This window comes from Oncorhynchus mykiss, chromosome 2, assembly GCF_013265735.2.
Source record: "Oncorhynchus mykiss isolate Arlee chromosome 2, USDA_OmykA_1.1, whole genome shotgun sequence".
In the NCBI taxonomy this organism is placed as follows: Eukaryota; Metazoa; Chordata; class Actinopteri; order Salmoniformes; family Salmonidae; genus Oncorhynchus; species Oncorhynchus mykiss.
Window position 1 is genome coordinate 5,450,415 of NC_048566.1, and position 22,484 is coordinate 5,472,898.

At 40.6% G+C, this 22,484-nt stretch overlaps 2 protein-coding genes across 2 annotated transcripts; one reads left to right on the forward strand and one right to left on the reverse strand.

Moving 5' to 3' along the window:
• Positions 1-1,084: 1,084 nt before the first annotated feature.
• On the forward strand, positions 1,085-6,716 carry ccn4b (cellular communication network factor 4b). The gene is made up of 5 exons (XM_021598289.2): positions 1,085-1,296; positions 3,343-3,619; positions 4,924-5,178; positions 5,440-5,633; positions 5,990-6,716. Exons 1-5 carry the CDS (start codon positions 1,249-1,251, stop codon positions 6,293-6,295), a joined length of 1,080 nt encoding a protein of 359 aa, XP_021453964.2. The 5' UTR covers positions 1,085-1,248; the 3' UTR covers positions 6,296-6,716.
• Positions 6,717-7,438: 722 nt separating this feature from the next.
• ndrg1b (N-myc downstream regulated 1b) lies at positions 7,439-22,053 on the reverse strand. The gene is made up of 10 exons (XM_036935840.1): positions 21,948-22,053; positions 21,481-21,601; positions 20,509-20,571; positions 19,064-19,124; positions 18,276-18,362; positions 16,976-17,032; positions 15,344-15,510; positions 12,224-12,323; positions 11,946-12,033; positions 7,439-10,353 (listed from the first exon to the last, which is right to left on the reverse strand). Exons 1-10 carry the CDS (start codon positions 22,009-22,011, stop codon positions 10,145-10,147), a joined length of 1,017 nt encoding a protein of 338 aa, XP_036791735.1. The 5' UTR covers positions 22,012-22,053; the 3' UTR covers positions 7,439-10,144.
• Between the last annotated feature and the right edge of the window lie 431 nt (positions 22,054-22,484).

The window sequence follows — 22,484 nt, forward strand, 5'->3', positions numbered from 1 at the left end:
CTCCTCTATAACATTTTAGGATTAATACAGTATTCCTCTATAACATTTTAAGATTAATACAGTACTCCTCTATAACATTTTAGGATTAATACAGTACTCCTCTATAACATTTTAGGATTAATACAGTACTCCTCTATAACATTTTAGGATTAATACAGTATTCCTCTTGAACCTTTTAGGATTAATACAGTACTCCTCTATAACATTTTAGGATTAATACAGTATTCCTCTCGTACCTTTTAGGATTAATACAGTATTCCCCTTGAACCTTTTCTAAATTTTTAGCTCTGGTCCAGGGGGCCTGTGTGGCTTGTTAACCCTGAACGCTGAGCCTCTTTGAGAGTACCAGAGCCCCCCATATCCAAGACTGATTTTTTTAAAAACCTTTATTTAACTAGGCAAGTCAGTTAAGAACAAATTCTTATTTTCAATGACGGCCTAGGAACAGTGGGTTAACTGCCTGTCCAGAACGGGGGTTTGTACCTTGTCAGCTCGGGGGTTTGTTTTCTAAACAAACACAGTAGTCCTTGTCCAAAGTATAACTTTGTTTACCCAGTGCTGTACTGTACATGTTAAAGAAATGAAAGCCAGTGTGTGGTTTAGTTAAATCCTCTGCTTTTATCCCTTTCAATTCAACAACTCATTGAAAACCCAACAACGATGGTTCACTAAGTATTTCAGCATCTGCTTGTAGAAGTGACTGTTTGAGTGAAGTTTATAGTTGACCTTTGACTGGGATTATTAAAAGCACATATTTTATGTGCAAGGTTATTCTTCAAGTTTATGTGTGAGTTAAATTGGGCTTTTATTGGGCTATGAAATGAATTTATCAGGCAGGCAGGCGGGCAGGCGGGCAGGCGATTGGTTTGAATTTGTTTAAAATTGTTTTTATTAATAAATCAACATACAGAGAAGCTTTAAGGAAGATGATGTTATGTTGTATCAACTATTTATTTTTGTTGGTCAGCCCAAGCTTTTTAAAAATATGTTTTTGTGTGTGTGTGGAGGAGGGAGAGGTGGGGACTGGAGAAAAGGACGGGATTAAAACCACCAAAGCAAAACTCCAGGGTTTGTCCCGAAATGTGACGTCAGACAGAAGGACTCACTTGTAGCGAGCGTTGACCGGCGCTGGCTGTCATTTGCACGGCGCGGTTTTACAACAATTTTAGCTCGTGGAATAAATTCTTTTTTTTTTTTTTTACAAGAATCTCATTCTGGGTTCAATGAAGTTGATATTGGAATCTCGTAATGAGGTGGCTTCTGCCGTGGATTCTAATAGTAGCCAGCACTCATCAGGTAACATTAATTATTTGATTTAATTCTAACGTTCATACTAACTTTTGATTTATTTTATCTATGGTTTTCAAGATTACAGGTTATGGATTACAGATCATAAGAATATTAGACATATAAATGATCGCAGGTTGTGCACATCTATCCAGATTAGATTATTTAATTGCGTAATAACACACAGAGACTTTTTGCGCGCGGTGCCAATTACCCATTATTGGTTTCGCATTGACACTGGCTATAATCGTGTTGTCAATGTTAATCATACAATAGACCTACTCAGAATCTGTCTCTGTGCTAGCGCTGAAACCTAGACAGCCATGAAACGCTAAGATTGGACACTCCTCTACTCTCTCCTCCACTCTCTCTTTCCTCTACTCTCTCCTCCACTCTCTCTTCCTCTCTTAGCTCTCTCTTCCACTCTCTCTTCCTCTCCTCTCTCTTTCTCTCTTTACTCTCCTCCACTCTCTCTTTCCTCTACTCTCTCTTCCTCTCTTAGCTCTACTCTCTCCTCTACTCTCTCCTCCACTCTCTCTTTCCTTCACTCTCTCCTCCACTCTCTCTTTCCTCTACTCTCTTATCTCTTTACTCTACTCTCTCCTCCACTCTCTCTTTCCTCTACTCATCTCTTTCCTCTACTCTCTCCTCCACTCTCTCTTTCCTCTACTCTCATCTCTTTACTCTACTCTCGTATCTCTTTACTCTACTCTCTCCTCCACTCTCTCTTTCTCTCTTTACTCTAATCTCTCCTCCACTCTCTCTTTCCTCTACTCTCTCTTCCTCTCTTAGCTCTACTCTCTCCTCTACTCTCTTATCTCTTTCCTCTAGTCTCTCCTCCACTCTCTATTTCCTCTACTCTCTCTTCCTCTCTTAGCTCTACTCTCTCCTCCACTCTCTCTTTCCTTCACTCTCTCTTCCACTCTCTCTCATTTTAGCTCAGCTAATGACAGGTCAGGTACTACCTCAGTACTGTCTCTGACTAATATAGTTTGAAGTGTGTTATTTGGTAGGTGTGGTTAAATGACCCTGGCCTGAAAGTGATTTATTTCTGTCAGTCACTAGTCCCATGGATTACTTTATAAGGGGAAACCAAACCACTAGATCCAATTTGGTATTTGTGTCCATGGGGCTGACTGGACTAGATTGAATTCAATAAATGTAAAGACTAAGGAAGAAAAAACGGGTATGTTTTGCATGTGATCCCTACCCTACATGGATCTTCAGTCTACAATACTGCAGCCTCATACACAACGTTATCTTAATCTTTAGGTTGGTGGTGGAACTCCTGGCCTTAGTTTGGAAATGTGTCAGAGTGTTTCCCTCTGGAATCAAACATATTTCCACCTGCTGTGGTCTGATGTCTTGTACTACTGTTAAAAATGTTCCTGGAAGAACGACTTCCTTCCACAACAAATTTGGGGTGAATGCAACTACAGGCCCCATTACAATGTCACCCCTGTCTACTGTATCACTATACTGGCTGGGTGACCCCATAACCCCTGTCTACTATATCACTATACTGGCTGGGTGACCCCATAACCCCTGTCTACTATATCACTATACTGGCTGGGTGACCCCATAACTCCTGTCTACTGTATCACTATACTGGCTGGGTGACCCCATAACTCCTGTCTACTGTATCACTATACTGGCTGGGTGACCCCATAACTCCTGTCTACTCTATCACTATACTGGCTGGGTGACCCCATAACCCCTGTCTACTATATCACTATACTGGCTGGGTGACCCCATAACCCCTGTCTACTATATCACTATACTGGCTGGGTGACCCCATAACCCCAGTCTACTATATCACTATAATGGCTGGATGACCCCATAACTCCTGTCTACTATATCACTATACTGGCTGTGTGAGGAGGGGATGTTAGTTGTTGGTGCACATGACCAATGACATAGGTAGTGATGATGAACCTGGAGCTGCTGCTGGTCTCCATTCTGTGGGTTTTCAGGAATAGCACAACATGACATGCCAAAGACCAACCCACCAGTATGACCCAGTATTTCATAAATGTTGTTCTGTCCATCCGACAGGTCTTTTCCCAACATTCCACAGCCATGCCTCCCTTGACGGCGACCATAGAGCTGTATAACCGTACAGCGTACTGCAAATGGCCGTGCAAGTGTGCCAAGAGCGCCCCCCTGTGTCCGCCAGGGGTCAGTGTGCTGATGGACGGCTGTGACTGCTGTAAGGCCTGTTCCAAACAGGTGGGGGAGACCTGCAACGAGGCAGACGTCTGTGACTACCATAAGGGACTGTACTGTGACTACAGCGTGGACAAGCCGAGGTACGAAAAAGGAGTATGTGCCTGTAAGTGTCAGATAACTTTCCTCTTTGAGTTGTATCGTTGTACCATCTCCATCTGTGCTGTGAAGTCAGATAACTTTCCTCTTTGAGTTGTATCGTTGTACCATCTCCATCTGTGCTGTGAAGTCAGATAACTTTCCTCTTTGAGTTGTATCGTTGTACCATCTCCATCTGTGCTGTGAAGTCAGATAACTTCCCTCTTTGAGTTGTATCGTTGTACCATCTCCATCTGTGCTGTGAAGTCAGATAACTTTCCTCTTTGAGTTGTATCGTTGTATCATCTCCATCTGTGCTGTGAAGTCAGATAACTTTCCTCTTTGAGTTGTATCGTTGTACCATCTCCATCTGTGCTGTGAAGTCAGATAACTTTCCTCTTTGAGTTGTATCGTTGTACCATCTCCATCTGTGCTGTGAAGTCAGATAACTTTCCTCTTTGAGTTGTATCGTTGTACCGTCTCCATCTGTGCTGTGAAGTCAGATAACTTTCCTCTTTGAGTTGTATCGTTGTATCGTCTCCATCTGTGCTGTGAAGTCAGATAACTTCCCTCTTTGAGTTGTATCGTTGTACCATCTCCATCTGTGCTGTGAAGTCAGATAACTTTCCTCTTTGAGTTGTATCGTTGTATCGTCTCCATCTGTGCTGTGAAGTCAGATAACTTCCCTCTTTGAGTTGTATCGTTGTACCATCTCCATCTGTGCTGTGAAGTCAGATAACTTCCCTCTTTGAGTTGTATCGTTGTACCATCTCCATCTGTGCTGTGAAGTCAGATAACTTTCCTCTTTGAGTTGTATCGTTGTACCATCTCCATCTGTGCTGTGAAGTCAGATAACTTCCCTCTTTGAGTTGTATCGTTGTACCATCTCCATCTGTGCTGTGAAGTCAGATAACTTTCCTCTTTGAGTTGTATCGTTGTACCATCTCCATCTGTGCTGTGAAGTCAGATAACTTTCCTCTTTGAGTTGTATCGTTGTATCATCTCCATCTGTGCTGTGAAGTCAGATAACTTTCCTCTTTGAGTTGTATCGTTGTACCATCTCCATCTGTGCTGTGAAGTCCGTTTGTAAATATAGAGACAGTAATGAGAAGGGACGTTGTTTTGATTCTTCAACTGAATTGATGCATGTATTTCTTCGTGTGCCACCGTACATTGACACGGGTCTCTCTTGAGGAAGGCGTTTAGAGCTGGAATGCCGACATTGAACAGTCTCAACTATAACGCGTTTCTTGTTTTCCTATGTATACCTATAGGGGATATACTTTACTGTGTAGCGCTGATTCTTAATATTTTACATGATCTATCAAACAGACATGGTGGGCACAGGCTGCGAGTACGACGGAGTGATCTACCGCAACGGTCAGAGCTTCCAACCCAGCTGTAAGTACCGCTGTCTGTGTGTAAACGGCGCCATCGGTTGTGTGCCGCTCTGCACAGACTCCCAACCGCCCCGGGTGTGGTGCCAGACGCCCAGGCGGGTCAAACTGCAGGGCCGATGCTGTGAGCAGTGGATCTGTGACGAGCCCAGGAAGACGCGCAAGGCAGACACCAGGCATGAGGAGATAGGTACACTACTACATTCTATGGGATGCATCTCAAATGGTACCCTATGTCCTATGAAGGGCACTACTTTTGACCAGAGCACTATGGGGCCCATTGGTTTCCCAGAAAACCCGCTTGGAAGATTCCTGAAATCAGGAAGGAATAAGCAGGGAATCCAGGAATATTCCAACCAGGATTTCTGGAAAACCTGGGTGTTTTTGGGGGGGAAAGTTACTGGAATTTAGCATCCCTAATCAGGAGTCTGTTCCTCTGTTGACATGGTAGTGCGCGCCAGCCACAATGAGGTCTGGCATAAGAACTGCATTACCCAGACAACCTCCTGGTCCCCGTGTTCCAAGACCTGTGGACGTGGCCTGTCCCTGAGGATCTCCAATGCCAACGACCAGTGTGAGTTGATCAAGGAGTCACGCCTCTGCAACATCCGGCCCTGTGACGTGGACATCACCAAGCACATCAAGGTGAGAACATCTGTCGTGGCTTGTGCCCTAAATTGCACCCTATTCCCTATAAAGTGTACTACCCATAGGGCTCTGGTCAAAAGTAGTGCACTCTATAGGGAATAGGTTGGTCCCTGGTCAAAAGTAGTACACTTTATAGACACACACAATATCTCTCACTTTTGCTTTCAATGAAACCAGGCCCAACTTCATCAACTCATGTATTGTGCATATAAACATGGTTTTAAAGTCATATGGGTGACATATGTTTTCTCAATACAGTTGAACATCATTTTGACAGTGTAACATTATCCTGACTCCATATGTCTACCACTCAAGTGTTGATTCTGACCCATGTTGACCTATGAACCCCTCAGCCAGGGAAGAAGTGTCTGAACATTTACAGGGAGGAGCAGAGCCAGAACTTCACAATCTCAGGCTGCAACAGCAAGAAGCCCTACCGTCCAAAATACTGTGGTGTCTGCGTGGCCACAGACGATCGCTGCTGCATCCCTTACAAGTCCAGGACTATCGAGGTGGAGTTCGAGTGTCCCAACGGAGCCACTCTGACATGGCAGGTGATGTGGATCAACGCCTGCTTCTGTAACCTCAGCTGCAGGAACCCCAACGACATCTTCTCTGAGCTGGAGCACTACTACGACCACAATGAGGTCATCAACTGACAACTGAGCAGCCTTGTCCGAGCCTGAACGTACGGCCCACAGGGCAGGAGACCATCTCTTGTTTCTGTAGCATGAGGTAGTTTAGTGTACAAGTACAACCCCTGGGTAAGACGCTAGTCTGCCGCGGGACCTTTTACCCAAATACATCTCCTTAATGCTGAATGCCAAGCGTTTCTAGAGTCTTTGGTATGATTCCACTGGGGAGAACTGAGCAGAGGACAGGTTCATTTAGGTTATTATTGACTCCAAGCTTTACATTCCTTGGAATAAAGGGATTGATGATTTGTTGGTTAGTTGAATTAGATGTTCAAGTACCAGGCTGGAACAAAGCCTGCACACAACTAAGGTCCCCAGGAGTAGGATTGAAGAACATTGCAGTTGAACCCTGCCCAAACTCTTCATTATGATCTTGATAAAAAAATTAAAAAAAATAATACACAGGGTTTATCAGTTATTTAACCTCCATTCAATGAAAGGAAAAGGGATGTAGGTGTTTTTCAATCTAAATATACACTGAGTGTACAAAACATTAAGTACACCTTCCTAATATTGAGTTGCACCCCCTTTTTGCCCTCAGAACATTCTCAATTTGCCAGAGAATGGACTCTACAAGGTGTCCAAAGCGTTCCACAGGGATGCTGGCCCATGTTGACTCTACAAGGTGTCCAAAGTGTTCCACAGGGATGCTGACCCATGTTGACTCTACAAGGTGTCCAAAGTGTTCCACAGGGATGCTGGCCCATGTTGACTCTACAAGGTGTCCAAAGTGTTCCACAGGGATGCTGGCCCATGTTGACTCTACAAGGTGTCCAAAGTGTTCCACAGGGATGCTGGCCCATGTTGACTCTACAAGGTGTCCAAAGTGTTCCACAGGGATGCTGGCCCATGTTGACTCTACAAGGTGTCCAAAGTGTTCCACAGGGATGCTGGCCCATGTTGACTCTACAAGGTGTCTAAAGTGTTCCACAGGGATGCTGGCCCATGTTGACTCTACAAGGTGTTGAAAGTGTTCCACAGGGATGCTGGCCCATGTTGACTCTACAAGGAGTTGAAAGCGTTCCACAGGGATGCTGGCCCATGTTGACTCCAATACTTCCCACAGTTGTGTCAAATTGACTGGATGTCCTTTGGGTGGTGGACCATTCTTGATACACACAGGAAACTGTTGAGCGTGAAAAACCCAGCAGCGTTGCAGTTCTTGATACAAACCGGTGCTCCTGGCACCTACTACCATACCCTGTTCAAAGGCACTGACATATTTTGTCTTACCCATTCACCATAAGAATGGCACACACACACAATCCATGTCTCAAGGCTTAAAAATCATTCTTTAACCAGGTCTCCTCCCCTTCATCTACACTGATTGAAGTGGATTTAACAAAGTGACATCAATAAGGGATCATAGCTTTCACCTGGATTCACCTGGTCAGTCTGTCATGGAATGTTTTGTACACTCAGTATATTAGCGGAAGTTGATCATGTATTTGTGATGATACCATAGTAGGACACAGGCGTCCAACCTATTGTAATTATGCATCATATTCATATGGGGATAATCTTCTACCAAGTTAGGGCATTAACCACTTGAGTGGTGATCCTGTTGTGTACTCTTATGTTTCCCTCTTTTTGTGTCATGTCATTAAGCTTACTGTGTATGTACTGTTGTGCTCAAAACATTTAGTCAAGTATTTTGTAGTTCACTGCAAAGTGTACAGTATATCAGACAAGATTCTCTCGCATTTTCTCAGTTTTGCATTGATTTCCATTGACTCTTAAGTGAACAATAATAGTGTTTGTCTCAATGTCTGCATTGTCAAGGCAGTTGTTATTTGAGCTCTACGAGGTTAAAAGTGTATCAACTTTTTATTGATTGAAGTTTGATTGAGATCGGCTCAATAAGTGTTGTCATTTATTTCATTGGTCAATACTCTAGTAAACCATGTATCATATCCATGTCATCATAAACAACAAACAAACTCATCCAGGAAGTCACATTTGATTGGTTAAAATAAATACAAAGAATTAAGATTTGGGTCGTGACAAATCTTTTCAAATACATTTTGTAAAAATAATTTCGTCATAATTTTTTGCTATTTCTTTGATACAAAGTGGTACTATACGTACATTGCATTTCTATATCATTTAAATCTTAATATAATCAGTTTTTCATCATTTGAAAGATTTGACCAAACATTAATACATCTTATTTAAGCGTCTTCCTAGGATCACTGATAGCTACAGTCTTTATGTATTACAGACGTCTCATGTTATAAAAATAAATAAAATAGGGAGTCGTCAATTTGATCCATCACATATAAAAAGCCAGACAATAGTCACAGATGGCTTCAACACCACAACTGTCCATTACGTGTTACTGGTGGAAAATCCCCCCAGCATTGTTACATTCTAACATATCAGAGATACTATTTCCACAGAGGAACATCCATACAGATTACACATCACCCAAATGACGTACAGTATGACAACCGTTGGGTATAAACTCTTATTACCCACAATGCAGTGAGAACAGAGCATAGGTAGAGGACAGTCTATCATAGCCGTATGTTGTGGTTTATTGTCAGCAGCAACACAGGCAGTAGGGTAGACAGGAAAAGACAGGGGTTATGGGGTTTGTTGTCAGCAGCAACACAGGCAGTAGGGAGGACAGGCCAGGGGTTATGAGGTTTGTTGTCAGCAGCAACACAGGCAGTAGGGAGGACAGGACAGGGGTTATGAGGTTTGTTGTCAGCAGCAACACAGGCAGTAGGCAGGACAGGACAGGACAGGGGTTATGAGGTTTGTTGTCAGCAGCAACACAGGCAGTAGGGTAGACAGGACAGGGGTTATGAGGTTTGTTGTCAGCAGCAACACAGGCAGTAGGCAGGACAGGACAGGGGTTATGAGGTTTGTTGTCAGCAGCAACACAGGCAGTAGGGACAGGACAGAGGTTATGGGGTTTGTTGTCAGCAGCAACACAGGCAGTAGGGTAGACAGGACAGGGGTTATGAGGTTTGTTGTCAGCAGCAACACAGGCAGTAGGGACAGGACAGGGGTTATGGGGTTTGTTGTCAGCAGCAACACAGGCAGTAGGGTAGACAGGACAGGGGTTATGAGGTTTGTTGTCAGCAGCAACACAGGCAGTAGGGTAGACAGGACAGGGGTTATGAGGTTTGTTGTCAGCAGCAACACAGGCAGTAGGGTAGACAGGACAGGACAGGGGTTATGAGGTTTGTTGTCAGCAGCAACACAGGCAGTAGGGTAGACAGGACAGGACAGGGGTTATGAGGTTTGTTGTCAGCAGCAACACAGGCAGTAGGCAGGACAGGACAGGGGTTATGAGGTTTGTTGTCAGCAGCAACACAGGCAGTAGGGTAGACAGGACAGGGGTTATGAGGTTTGTTGTCAGCAGCAACACAGGCAGTAGGGACAGGACAGGGGTTATGGGGTTTGTTGTCAGCAGCAACACAGGCAGTAGGGTAGACAGGACAGGGGTTATGAGGTTTGTTGTCAGCAGCAACACAGGCAGTAGGGTAGACAGGACAGGGGTTATGAGGTTTGTTGTCAGCAGCAACACAGGCAGTAGGGTAGACAGGACAGGACAGGGGTTATGAGGTTTGTTGTCAGCAGCAACACAGGCAGTAGGGTAGACAGGACAGGGGTTATGAGGTTTGTTGTCAGCAGCAACACAGGCAGTAGGGTAGACAGGACAGGGATTATGAGGTCAGGGTTTAGGGACACGGGTTGTGTCCCAAATGTTTCCCTATTTCCCACATAGTCAAAAGTAGTGCACTATAAAGGAAATGGGGAGCCATTTAGGAGACAACCTATGACCTTTCAGTGACCAGGGCACTAGCAGACGTCCTCAGTCTTGCTGCTGGACACGACAATGGTCTGATCTACGGTGCTGTTGGAGACATTCTCCATGGACACGTCGGTGTGCTCCCGGACGGGCTGGTGGTCGTTGGCGTGAGAGCGGCTCCTGCTGCTGTCGCAGGAGGCGATGCTGGAGCCTGAGGCGGTGCGGGACCTCACCAGTCTGGTCATGCTGGCTGAGGACACTAAGAGAAGGAAGGAGAGACAGTTACCATAGCTTGGTATATCTAACATAACATAGCATAACTAGCATAGCATACATATTTTTTTGTATGTTTAGGGGGTAGATCAGCTTTAATATTGCAGATAGTGTAGCTTCCGTCAATGTAATTGTCACGTCCACTCTATTCCCTATATAGTGTATTGCTTTGACCAGAGCCTGAGGGCTCTATTCAATCCGTATCGCGGAAATTCTGTGTTACAGCGTGATTGAAATGCAATGCAGAGAGACGGCATTCACGGTAAATGCTACAGTACGTCGCCTCAACTGGAAATGACTGTTACGCTTCAGCGACACAGTTTGAATAGAGCCCCTAGTCTTAGCGGAGGGGACACCGTTTGAATAGAGCCCCTAGTCTTAGTGGAGGGGACACAGTTTGAATAGAGCCCCTAGTCTTAGGGGAGGGGACACCGTTTAAATAGAGCCCCTAGTCTTAGCGGAGGGGACACCGTTTGAATAGAGCCCCTAGTCTTAGCGGAGGGGACACAGTTTGAATAGAGCCCCTAGTCTTAGGGGAGGGGACACCGTTTGAATAGAGCCCCTAGTCTTAGGGGAGGGGACACCATTTGAATAGAGCCCCTAGTCTTAGCGGAGGGGACACCGTTTGAATAGAGCCCCTAGTCTTAGTGGAGGGGACACCGTTTGAATAGAGCCCCTAGTCTTAGTGGAGGGGACACCGTTTGAATAGAGCCCCTAGTCTTAGTGGAGGGGACACCGTTTGAATAGAGCCCCTAGTCTTAGTGGAGGGGACACCGTTTGAATAGAGCCCCTAGTCTTAGTGGAGGGCACACCGTTTGAATAGAGCCCCTAGTCTTAGTGGAGGGGACACCGTTTGAATAGAGCCCCTAGTCTTAGTGGAGGGCACACCGTTTGAATAGAGCCCCTAGTCTTAGTGGAGGGGACACCGTTTGAATAGAGCCCCTAGTCTTAGTGGAGGGCACACCGTTTGAATAGAGCCCCTAGTCTTAGTGGAGGGGACACCAATGAGAAGCACTGTCATAGAAAGTGAATAGTCTCTGGGTACACTAGGAGGCTGGTAGCTACATTTTAGTTCTTGTTCTTCAGTTTTCTCTCAGCGCATGACAACGACAGCTTCTGTGAAGTGGAAACGTGTGTTTGGGTGCAGGGATAATGTAGAAACATTGTGTGTTTGGGTGCAAGGATAATGTAGAACATTGTGTCTGGGTGCAGGGATAATGTAGAAACATTGTGTGTTTGGGTGCTGGGATAATGTAGGAATATTGTGTGTTTGGGTGCAGGGATAATGTAGAAACATTGTGTGTTTGGGTGCAGGGATAATGTAGAAACATTGTGTGTTTGGGTGCTGGGATAATGTAGGAATATTGTGTGTTTGGGTGCAGGGATAGTGGAAACATTGTGTGTTTGGGTGCAGGGATAGTGGAAATGTGTGTTACGATACTTACTGTAACCCATGATACTTACTGTAACCCACGATACTTACTGTAACCCACGATACTTACTGTAACCCACGATACTTACTGTAACCCATGATACTTACTGTAACCCACGATACTTACTGTAACCCACGATACTTACTGTAACCCATGCCCTGGATGAAGTACTTGAAGGCCTCTGTCAGTTTGCCAGGCTGACTCACCTGGGGAAGTCCTCCACAGTCAGCCATCTGATTGGACAGAGACAAAAGATCATTGGCCAACCAAACGTCATTTGATCACAACAACCCTTTCTCATTATCCATCACATGTATTGTTCTTGGATGGCCAATGACATTGTGGTTGCGAATCTTTACTTACAAAGTACTTTTGACAGTAATATGAATTGTTACATCTGTCTGAGCCACACATTAAACTCACCTTGAGCAGTGTGGTCTGTGTTGGGTTGAGCTTTGCGTTGCTCTCGACCACAGCCTCGACTGCAGGGGAGCTGTCTCCCACCACCAACAGAGCAGGACACCTGCAGGAGTCAGCAGATTAATTAGCTACTTAACTAATAATGCTCATAGTCAATATCACAACTAATACTCAGTCAATATCACAACTAATACTCAGTCAATATCACAACTAATACTCAGTCAATACCATAACTAATACTCAGTCAATACCATAACTAATACTCATAGTCAATACCATAACTAATACTCAGTCAATATCACAACTAATACTCAGCCAATATCACAACTAATACTCAGTCAATACCATAACTAATACTCAGTCAATACCATAACTAATACTCATAGTCAATATCATAACTAATACTCAGTCAATACCATAACTAATACTCAGTCAATACCATAACTAATGCTCAGTCAATACCATAACTAATACTCAGTCAATATTATAACTAACACTCATAGTCAATACCGTAACTAATACTCAGTCAATATCATAACTAACACTCATAGTCAATACCATAACTAATATTTAGTCAATATCATAACTAACACTCATAGTCAATACCATAACTAATACTCATAGTCAATGCCATAACTAATACTCATAGTCAATACCATAACTAATACTCATAGTCAATATCACAACTAATACTCAGTCAATATCACAACTAATACTCATAGTCAATACCATAACTAATACTCAGTCAATATTATAACTAATACTCAGGCAATACCAAAACTAATACTCAGTCAATATCATAACTAATACTCATAGTCAATACCATAACTAATACTCAGCCAATATTATAACTAATACTCAGTCAATATCATAACTAAAACTCAGTCAATATCATAACTAAAACTCATAGTCAATACCATAACTAATACTCAGTCAATACCATAACTAATACTCATAGTCAATACCATAACTAATACTCAGTCAATATTATAACTAATACTCAGTCAATATCATAACTAATACTCATAGTCAATACCATAACTAATACTCATAGTCAATACCATAACTAATACTCAGTCAATATTATAACTAATACTCATAGTCAATATCATAACTAATACTCAGTCAATATCATAACTAATACTCATAGTCAATACCATAACTAATACTCAGTCAATATTATAACTAATACTCAGTCAATACCAAAACTAATACTCAGTCAATATTATAACTAATACTCAGTCAATACCAAAACTAATACTCAGTCAATATTATAACTAATACTCATAGTCAATACCATAACTAATACTCAGTCAATATTATAACTAATACTCAGTCAATATCATAACTAATACTCAGTCAATATTATAACTAATACTCAGTCAATATCATAACTAATACTCAGTCAATATTATAACTAATACTCAGTCAATATCATAACTAATACTCAGTCAATATTATAACTAATACTCAGTCAATACCATAACTAATACTCAGTCAATATTATAACTAATACTCATAGTCAATACCATAACTAATACTCAGTCAATATTATAACTAATACTCAGTCAATATCATAACTAATACTCAGTCAATATTATAACTAATACTCAGTCAATGTCATAACTAAAACTCAGTCAATATCATAACTAAAACTCATAGTCAATACCATAACTAATACTCAGCCAATACCATAACTAATACTCATAGTCAATACCATAACTAATACTCAGTCAATATTATAACTAATACTCATAGTCAATATCATAACTAATACTCAGTCAATATCATAACTAATACTCATAGTCAATACCATAACTAATACTCATAGTCAATACCATAACTAATACTCATAGTCAATACCATAACTAATACTCAGTCAATATTATAACTAATACTCATAGTCAATATCATAACTAATACTCAGTCAATATCATAACTAATACTCATAGTCAATATCATAACTAATACTCAGTCAATATTATAACTAATACTCAGTCAATACCATAACTAATACTCAGTCAATATTATAACTAATACTCATAGTCAATACCATAACTAATACTCAGTCAATATTATAACTAATACTCAGTCAATATCATAACTAATACTCAGTCAATATTATAACTAATACTCAGTCAATATCATAACTAAAACTCAGTCAATATCATAACTAAAACTCATAGTCAATACCATAACTAATACTCAGTCAATACCATAACTAATACTCAGTCAATATTATAACTAATACTCATAGTCAATATCATAACTAATACTCAGTCAATATCATAACTAATACTCATAGTCAATACCATAACTAATACTCAGTCAATATTATAACTAATACTCAGTCAATACCAAAACTAATACTCAGTCAATATTATAACTAATACTCAGTCAATACCAAAACTAATACTCAGTCAATATTATAACTAATACTCATAGTCAATACCATAACTAATACTCGGTCAATATTATAACTAATACTCAGTCAATACCATAACTAATACTCAGTCAATATTATAACTAATACTCAGTCAATACCAAAACTAATACTCAGTCAATATCGAAACTAATACTCAGTCAATATCATAACTAATACTTATAGTCAATACCATAACTAATACTCAGTCAATATTATAACTAATACTCAGTCAATACCAAAACTAATACTCAGTCAATATTATAACTAATACTCAGTCAATACCAAAACTAATACTCAGTCAATATTATAACTAATACTCACAGTCAATACCATAACTAATACTCAGTCAATATTATAACTAATACTCAGTCAATATCATAACTAATACTCAGTCAATATTATAACTAATACTCAGTCAATATCATAACTAATACTCGTAGTCAATATCATAACTAATACTCATAGTCAATACCATAACCAATACTCAGTCAATATCATAACTAATACTCAGTCAATATCATAACTAATACTCATAGTCAATATCATAACTAATACTCAGTCAATACCATAACTAATACTTGTAGTCAATATCATAACTGAAACAATCATGAGTAGCTAGGGCCCTGAGTTTTCCCTGGTCAGGTCATGTGGCCAGGTAGAGTCAGGGTCCTGATGCTGAGTCGGTCCGTGTGACGTACTGCAGAGTTCTGGCGTTATTGTTTCTCCCTGGGACAGGCCTCTCGATCTCCAGGCCCCTGCGGCTCTGGTAGGACTTGAAGAACTGGGCCAGGTTGGACTGGTTGACATCATTGGTGATGTGGTTGCGGTATGTGGCGATCAGATCAGGGTTGTTTTGGATCTCCTCCTGTTGCGCAAAGAACAAATCTCAACGGTAACGCTTTCTATGATGTACATACTTATAATGCATTATAACATAGTTTATAATGCCTTATAACATAGTTTATAATGCCGTATAACATAGTTTATAATGCCGTATAACATAGTTTATAATGCCGTATAACATAGTTTATAATGCATTATAACATAGTTTATAATGCCTTATAACATAGTTTATAATGCCTTATAACATAGTTTATAATGCCGTATAACATAGTTTATAATGCCGTATAACATAGTTTATAATGCCGTATAACATAGTTTATAATGCCTTATAACATAGTTTATAATGCCTTATAACATAGTTTATAATGCTGTATAACATAGTTTATAATGCCTTATAACATAGTTTATAATGCCTTATAACATAGTTTATAATGCCGTATAACATAGTTTATAATGCCTTATAACATCGTTTATAATGCCTTATAACATAGTTTATAATGCCGTATAACTTAGTTTATAATGCCGTATAACATAGTTTATAATGCCTTATAATACACATGTAATGTGTTATGACACCGACTATAAACATCCATAACAAAGGGTTGATGTTTCACAACAATTCATAGCTATTTAAATATAAATGTAATTGTATCATTCATAATCATGCATATACTGTAGCTTCCAGAGGGGGACAAGTGTAGCTTCCAGAGGGGGACAAGTGTAGCTTCCAGAGGGGGACAGAAGTCTTATATTGACAGTTTATTGAACAAAGCTACATCTTTAAGATGTTTCAAAACAATGTGTTGCTCTGTGCGTACGGACTGTCAGTGGTTGTAGTGTAGTAGATGAAATAGTCATTAAGGTGTTAGTGCTACTATAGTTCCTGTTTCTATCTAACCCTTACCGTTCCATACAGACTGTCAGTGGTTGTAGTGTAGTAGATGAAACAGAAATAGTCATTAAGGTGTTAGTGCTACTATAGTTCCTGTTTCTATCTAACCCTTACCGTTCCATACAGACTGTCAGTGGTTGTAGTGTAGTAGATGAAACAGTCATTAAGGTGTTAGTGCTACTATAGTTCCTGTTTCTATCTAACCCTTACCGTTCCATACAGACTGTCAGTGGTTGTAGTGTAGTAGATGAAACAGAAATAGTCATTAAGGTGTTAGTGCTACTATAGTTCCTGTTTCTATCTAACCCTTACCGTTCCATACAGACTGTCAGTGGTTGTAGTGTAGTAGATGAAACAGTCATTAAGGTGTTAGTGCTACTATAGTTCCTGTTTCTATCTAACCCTTACCGTTCCATACAGACTGTCAGTGGTTGTAGTGTAGTAGATGAAACAGAAATAGTCATTAAGGTGTTAGTGCTACTATAGTTCCTGTTTCTATCTAACCCTTACCGTTCCATACAGACTGTCAGTGGTTGTAGTGTAGTAGATGAAACAGTCATTAAGGTGTTAGTGCTACTATAGTTCCTGTTTCTACCTTTCCAAACAGGTGGTTTAGAACATGATCAGGAAGTGCTTGGATCCAGCCAGTCATCTGAACAGAGAGAGAGTTGGGAGTTTACAGTGGTGTGTGCAGGCTCCTCCAAGCCAGGCTCTGATCAAACACAAAGGACATTAAAGCATATTTATACATAATCCCCTAAGAATTTAACTCTTATCAGAGTAAATCAGCATGTCAGCATGAGCTTAGCCTGAAAGACCCACCACAATGTGGATTGTTATGTTAGCCTGAAAGACCCACCACAATGTGGATTGTTATGTTAGCCTGAAAGACCCACCACAATGTGGATTGTTATGTTAGCCTGAAAGACCCACCACAATGTGGATTGTTATGTTAGCCTGAAAGACCCACCACAATGTGGATTGTTATGTTAGCCTGAAAGACCCACCACAATGTGGATTGTTATGTTAGCCTGAAAGACCGACCACAATGTGGATTGTTATGTTAGCCTGAAAGACCCACCACAATGTGGATTGTTATGTTAGCCTGAAAGACCCACCACAATGTGGATTGTTATGTTGGCCTGAAAGACCCACCACAATATGGATTGTTATGTTAGCCTGAAAGACCTACCACAATGTGGATTGTTATGTTAGCCTGAAAGACCCACCACAATGTGGATTGTTATGTTAGCCTGAAAGACCCACCACAATGTGGATTGTTATGTTAGCCTGAAAGACCCACCACAATGTGGATTGTTATGTTAGCCTGAAAGACCCACCACAATGTGGATTGTTATGTTAGCCTGAAAGACCCACCACAATGTGGATTGTTATGTTAGCCTGAAAGACCCACCACAATGTGGATTGTTATGTTAGCCTGAAAGACCCACCACAATGTGGATTGTTATGTTAGCCTGAAAGACCCACCACAATGTGGATTGTTATGTTAGCCTGAAAGACCCACCACAATGTGGATTGTTATGTTAGCCTGAAAGACCCACCACAATGTGGATTGTTATGTTGGAGGGTCTTAAAAATAATACAAAACAAATACAGATCTTGCATTTTATTTTATTTACATTTTCAAAAGCACTTAACTTAACTTTGTTAGTTATGCTTTGCTATTTTATGTTAGTTATGTTAATTTTGCTATATTATGTTATGCTAGTTATGCTATGTTCTGTTAATTATGCTATGTTAATTATGTTATGTTAATTATGCTATGGTATGCTTTGCTCTGTTAGTTATGCTGTGCTATGTTATGTTAGTTATGCCATGTTAGTTATGCTATATTATGCTATGTTAATTATGTTATCTTGTGTTAGTTATGCTACCTTGTGTGTAAGTGAATCAATCACGCTCTCTGCGCGAGCATTGATGTTGATGAGGACAAGTCCCTCAACCTTATCTGGATGGTTCAGCTGTAGACAGGAAGAATAAAGACAGGAAGAATAAAGACATGAAGAACATAGCACAACCCATTTGGGACATATGTAGGATTCAGAGAGTAGGAAATGACACAAACACTTATCACAACAAGATGAACTTTGTTGTGATATCTACTATGAGCTTCATTGTTTCAGGGGTTCGTCTAACTCGATGATAACCATCACACAGGCTGTGTCTGTACAGTACAGAACAGTGTAGATGTGTACAAACAAAAGAACATTCCAAAAGACACTTTAATAATGTTTACATATCTTGCATTACTAATCTCATATATATATATATACTGTATTTTATACCGTCTATTGCATCTTGCCTATACGCTCTGTCATTGCTCATCCATATATTTATATGTACTGTATATATTCTTATTCCTTTACTTAGATTTGTGTGTATTATGTAGTTGTTGTGGAACTGTCAGATTACATGTTAGATATTGCTGCACGGTCGGAACTAGAAGCACAAGCATTTCGCTACGCTCGCAATAACATCTGCTAACCATGTGTATGTGACCAATAAAATTTGCTTGGCAATAACAATTATCAAGATGATGTTATCAGTATCAACACTGTTGGTATGTTGAAGGACTTTTACTAGGTTTAAATCCTAGTTGAATTATGGCCTGCTCAATTTAACAAAAAACAAAAAAAGTTAAACAGCAACAAAATCCACTCACAGCAAATGTAGCGAGGATGTAGGCACCAGCACCGCTGCCCAGTCCAATGACACTCTTAAACCTGAAAGGGAACAAGAAGAGGTTTGATGGGAGATGGAAGCTTCTAATAAGAAGAGGAGGATGTGTAAACCTCTTCGTGAATGTAATTTTATTTATATTTAGTTATCCACATAATAAATGTGTTTTTGATCCCGGAGGGTAACACTTGAAAGCATTTATTAAAACAAGTGTTTCTCAATGGTAAAACAAATCAATTGTAGGCGAAATCTTGCCTGGTTAAATATACACTACTGTTCAAAAGTTTTGGGGTCGCTTAGAAATGTCCTTGTTTTTGAAAGAAAATCATTTTTTTGTCCATTAAAATAACATCAAATTGATCATAAATACAGTGTAGACATTGTTAATGTTGTAAATGACTATTGTAGCAGGAAATGGACGATTTTTAATGGAATATTTTCATACTGTAGGCGTCCAGAGGCCCATTATCAGCAAACATCACTCCTGTGTTCAAATGGCACGTTGTGTTAGCTAATCCACGTTTAACATTTTAAAAGGCTAATTGATCATTAGAAAACCCTTTTGCAGTTATGTTAGCAAAGCTGAAAACTATTTTTCTGATTAAAGAAGAAATAAAACTGTCCTTCTTTAGACTAGTTGAGTATCTGGAGCATCAGCGGGTTTGACTACAGGCTTAAAATGGCCAGAAACAAAGGACTTTCTTCTGAAACTCGTCAGTCTATTCTTGTTCTGAGAAATGAAGGCTATTCCATGCGAGAAATTGTCAAAAAATTGTTTTTTTGTTAGTGATGATAAGGTCACAATGGCCAGAAACAAAGTGGCCAGAAACAAAGAACTTTCTTCTGAAACTCGTCAGTCTATTTTTGTTCTGAGAAATCATAAAATGTATTTATATAGCCCTTCTTACATCAGCTGATATATCAAAGTGCTGTACAGAAACCCAGCCATAAACCCCAGACAGCAAGCAATGCAGGTGTAAAAGCAAGGCTATAAATGAAGGCTATTCCATGCGAGAAATTGCCAAGAAACTGAAGATCTCGTACAACGTTGTGTACTATTCCCTTCACAGAACAGCGCAAACTGGCTGATAATGGGCCTCTGTTCGCCTATGTAGATAATCCATAAAAAATCTCTGCCATTTCCAGCTACAATAGTCATTTACAACATTAACAATGTCTATACTGTATTTCTGATCAATTTGATGTTATTTTAATGGACAAAAAAAATGCTTTTCTTTCAAAACAAGGAAATGTATTAGTGACCACAAACCTTTGAACGGTAGTGTAAATATATATATATTTTAAATCATGTTTATGTTGATATTTGTACTGCACTGTTGAGGGAGCTTGCCAGTACACATTTAGCTGCACCGTTTATACCTGCTGTAAACTGTGTATGTGACGAATAAACGTTGATCTGGGATTTACCGAAAGTGCTTGAGGACCTGAGGGAGAGTCTCAGAGAGCTGGTCCATAGAGGGGTAGGTGTACCTGCAGCGGAAGACCAGAACACAAGTTACCTCAAGTGCTCCTCATCATCACTAACACAAAGCAAGTCATGAATGTGTCCCAAATGGCAACCTATTCCCTATATTGTGCACTACTTACAAGTAGTGCACTGTAAAGGGAATAGGGTGCCATTTAGGATGCAGACATAATGTTATTGTGCCAAACTTGTCTCTCAAACATGTTGTTGTTGTTGACATGTTTCAAATGAATGTATCATCCATTTGTTATTATCTGTTGGTGCCTTGTCATTGTCTTTCTATCCTGTGAATATCATCTATTTTCTCACTGGATACTTCTAGTACCTCCACATTCAGGTAGATGGGACTAGATCCCAGTGTCCACTAACACTAACAACAGATGGGACTAGATTCCAGTGTCCACTAACAACAGATGGGACTAGATCCCAGTGTTCACTAACAACAGATGGGACTAGATCCCAGTGTCCACTAACACTAACAACAGACGGGACTAGATTCCAGTCTCCACTAACAACAGATGGGACTAGATCCCAGTGTTCACTAACACTGACAACAGATGGGACTAGATCCCAGTGTCCACTAACAACAGATGGGATTAGACTAGATCCCAGTGTTCACTAACAATAGATGGGATTAGACTAGATCCCATTGTCCACCAGCAACAGATGGGACTAGATCCCAGTCTCCATGAACAACAGATGGGACTAGATCCCAGTGTCCACTAAGACTAACAACAGATGGGACTAGATCAGATGGGATCTGTGCCATGTGAAATCCTTGGATCTGACTAATTTGTTTCTAATCAATTTCATGGTACACTGAGGACTGCAGCCACCAGAGAATCTTCAACTCAATAACCCGCCTGCAAAGCACAAATTCATGCTGCTAATTGAAGTTGTCACTGGTCACTCACTCTGTGGAGAGAGTGGAGGCACCCTCATGCTGCCCAGGGGCATCAACGTGGCACACGGCAAAGTGCCTCATGATCTCCTGCATGTCCTCGTGGCTGAACAGGAGGTTGAAGCACGACTTGTCTAGACACACAGGAGAATATAAGACAAGTTCAGCAAAGTGCTCCTAAATGTTTGTTTTTTTCTTTCTTGTGCATTGTTGCTTTTGAAATTGACATTGAATTGAACAACCATATGGGACTGTATACAGATCATGACATGCAAGCCTGAATTAACACATTTAAAAACAAGTCATTTGTTTAAAGTTCTGTTTGTCATCAAAGCGCTGTGCTCTCACTGGTTTAGATGCATATCAATATGGAATGGAACTTATCTCTTCGCTGCCAGATGGGCACAATAACAATAAACTAAACTTAAGATCAACTGGACTGCCCAGACAGGGCTCTCTCACAACAACCACAAAACATACAGTTCAGTCCAATATCGTGGAAGGTCATGATGACGGGGCGGCTACCCTTGGGAACCCCCTTCATGGTGCAGTGGACCCATCCAAACTGAGTCTCCACGTCATCCTCCTGCCATGGCAAAACAACTGGTTTACACAAACCCCACAACTATAACTGCTCCCATAACCCTTTTTCGGTTACTGTACCACCAACTGAATTTGGCTTTGCCCGGAGTACCCTTGATGTACCTTTGTGCATTTTACCAGTACGCTTTTCAAGTAACGCCTGTGGATAGGCCAAGTAGCCCCAGGGGTCCTAGTACCCCTCGTTGGGAACCACTGATGTTAAGCATGCCATGCCCCCCCCCCCCTTTCTGGTTTAAGGTCAAGTCCAAAGAAGTTAATAAAATAGTACTTCCAGACCAGTGTGTAATGACATTTCTAAAATATCTGAGGCATTAAGGTGGAGTTGTAGAATTTTACATATTGGGCTCATTAAAGAAGAAAATCTTTAAAAAGATGGAAACAACTGTTGTATCGTAGTAAATATATAGTAGTAAA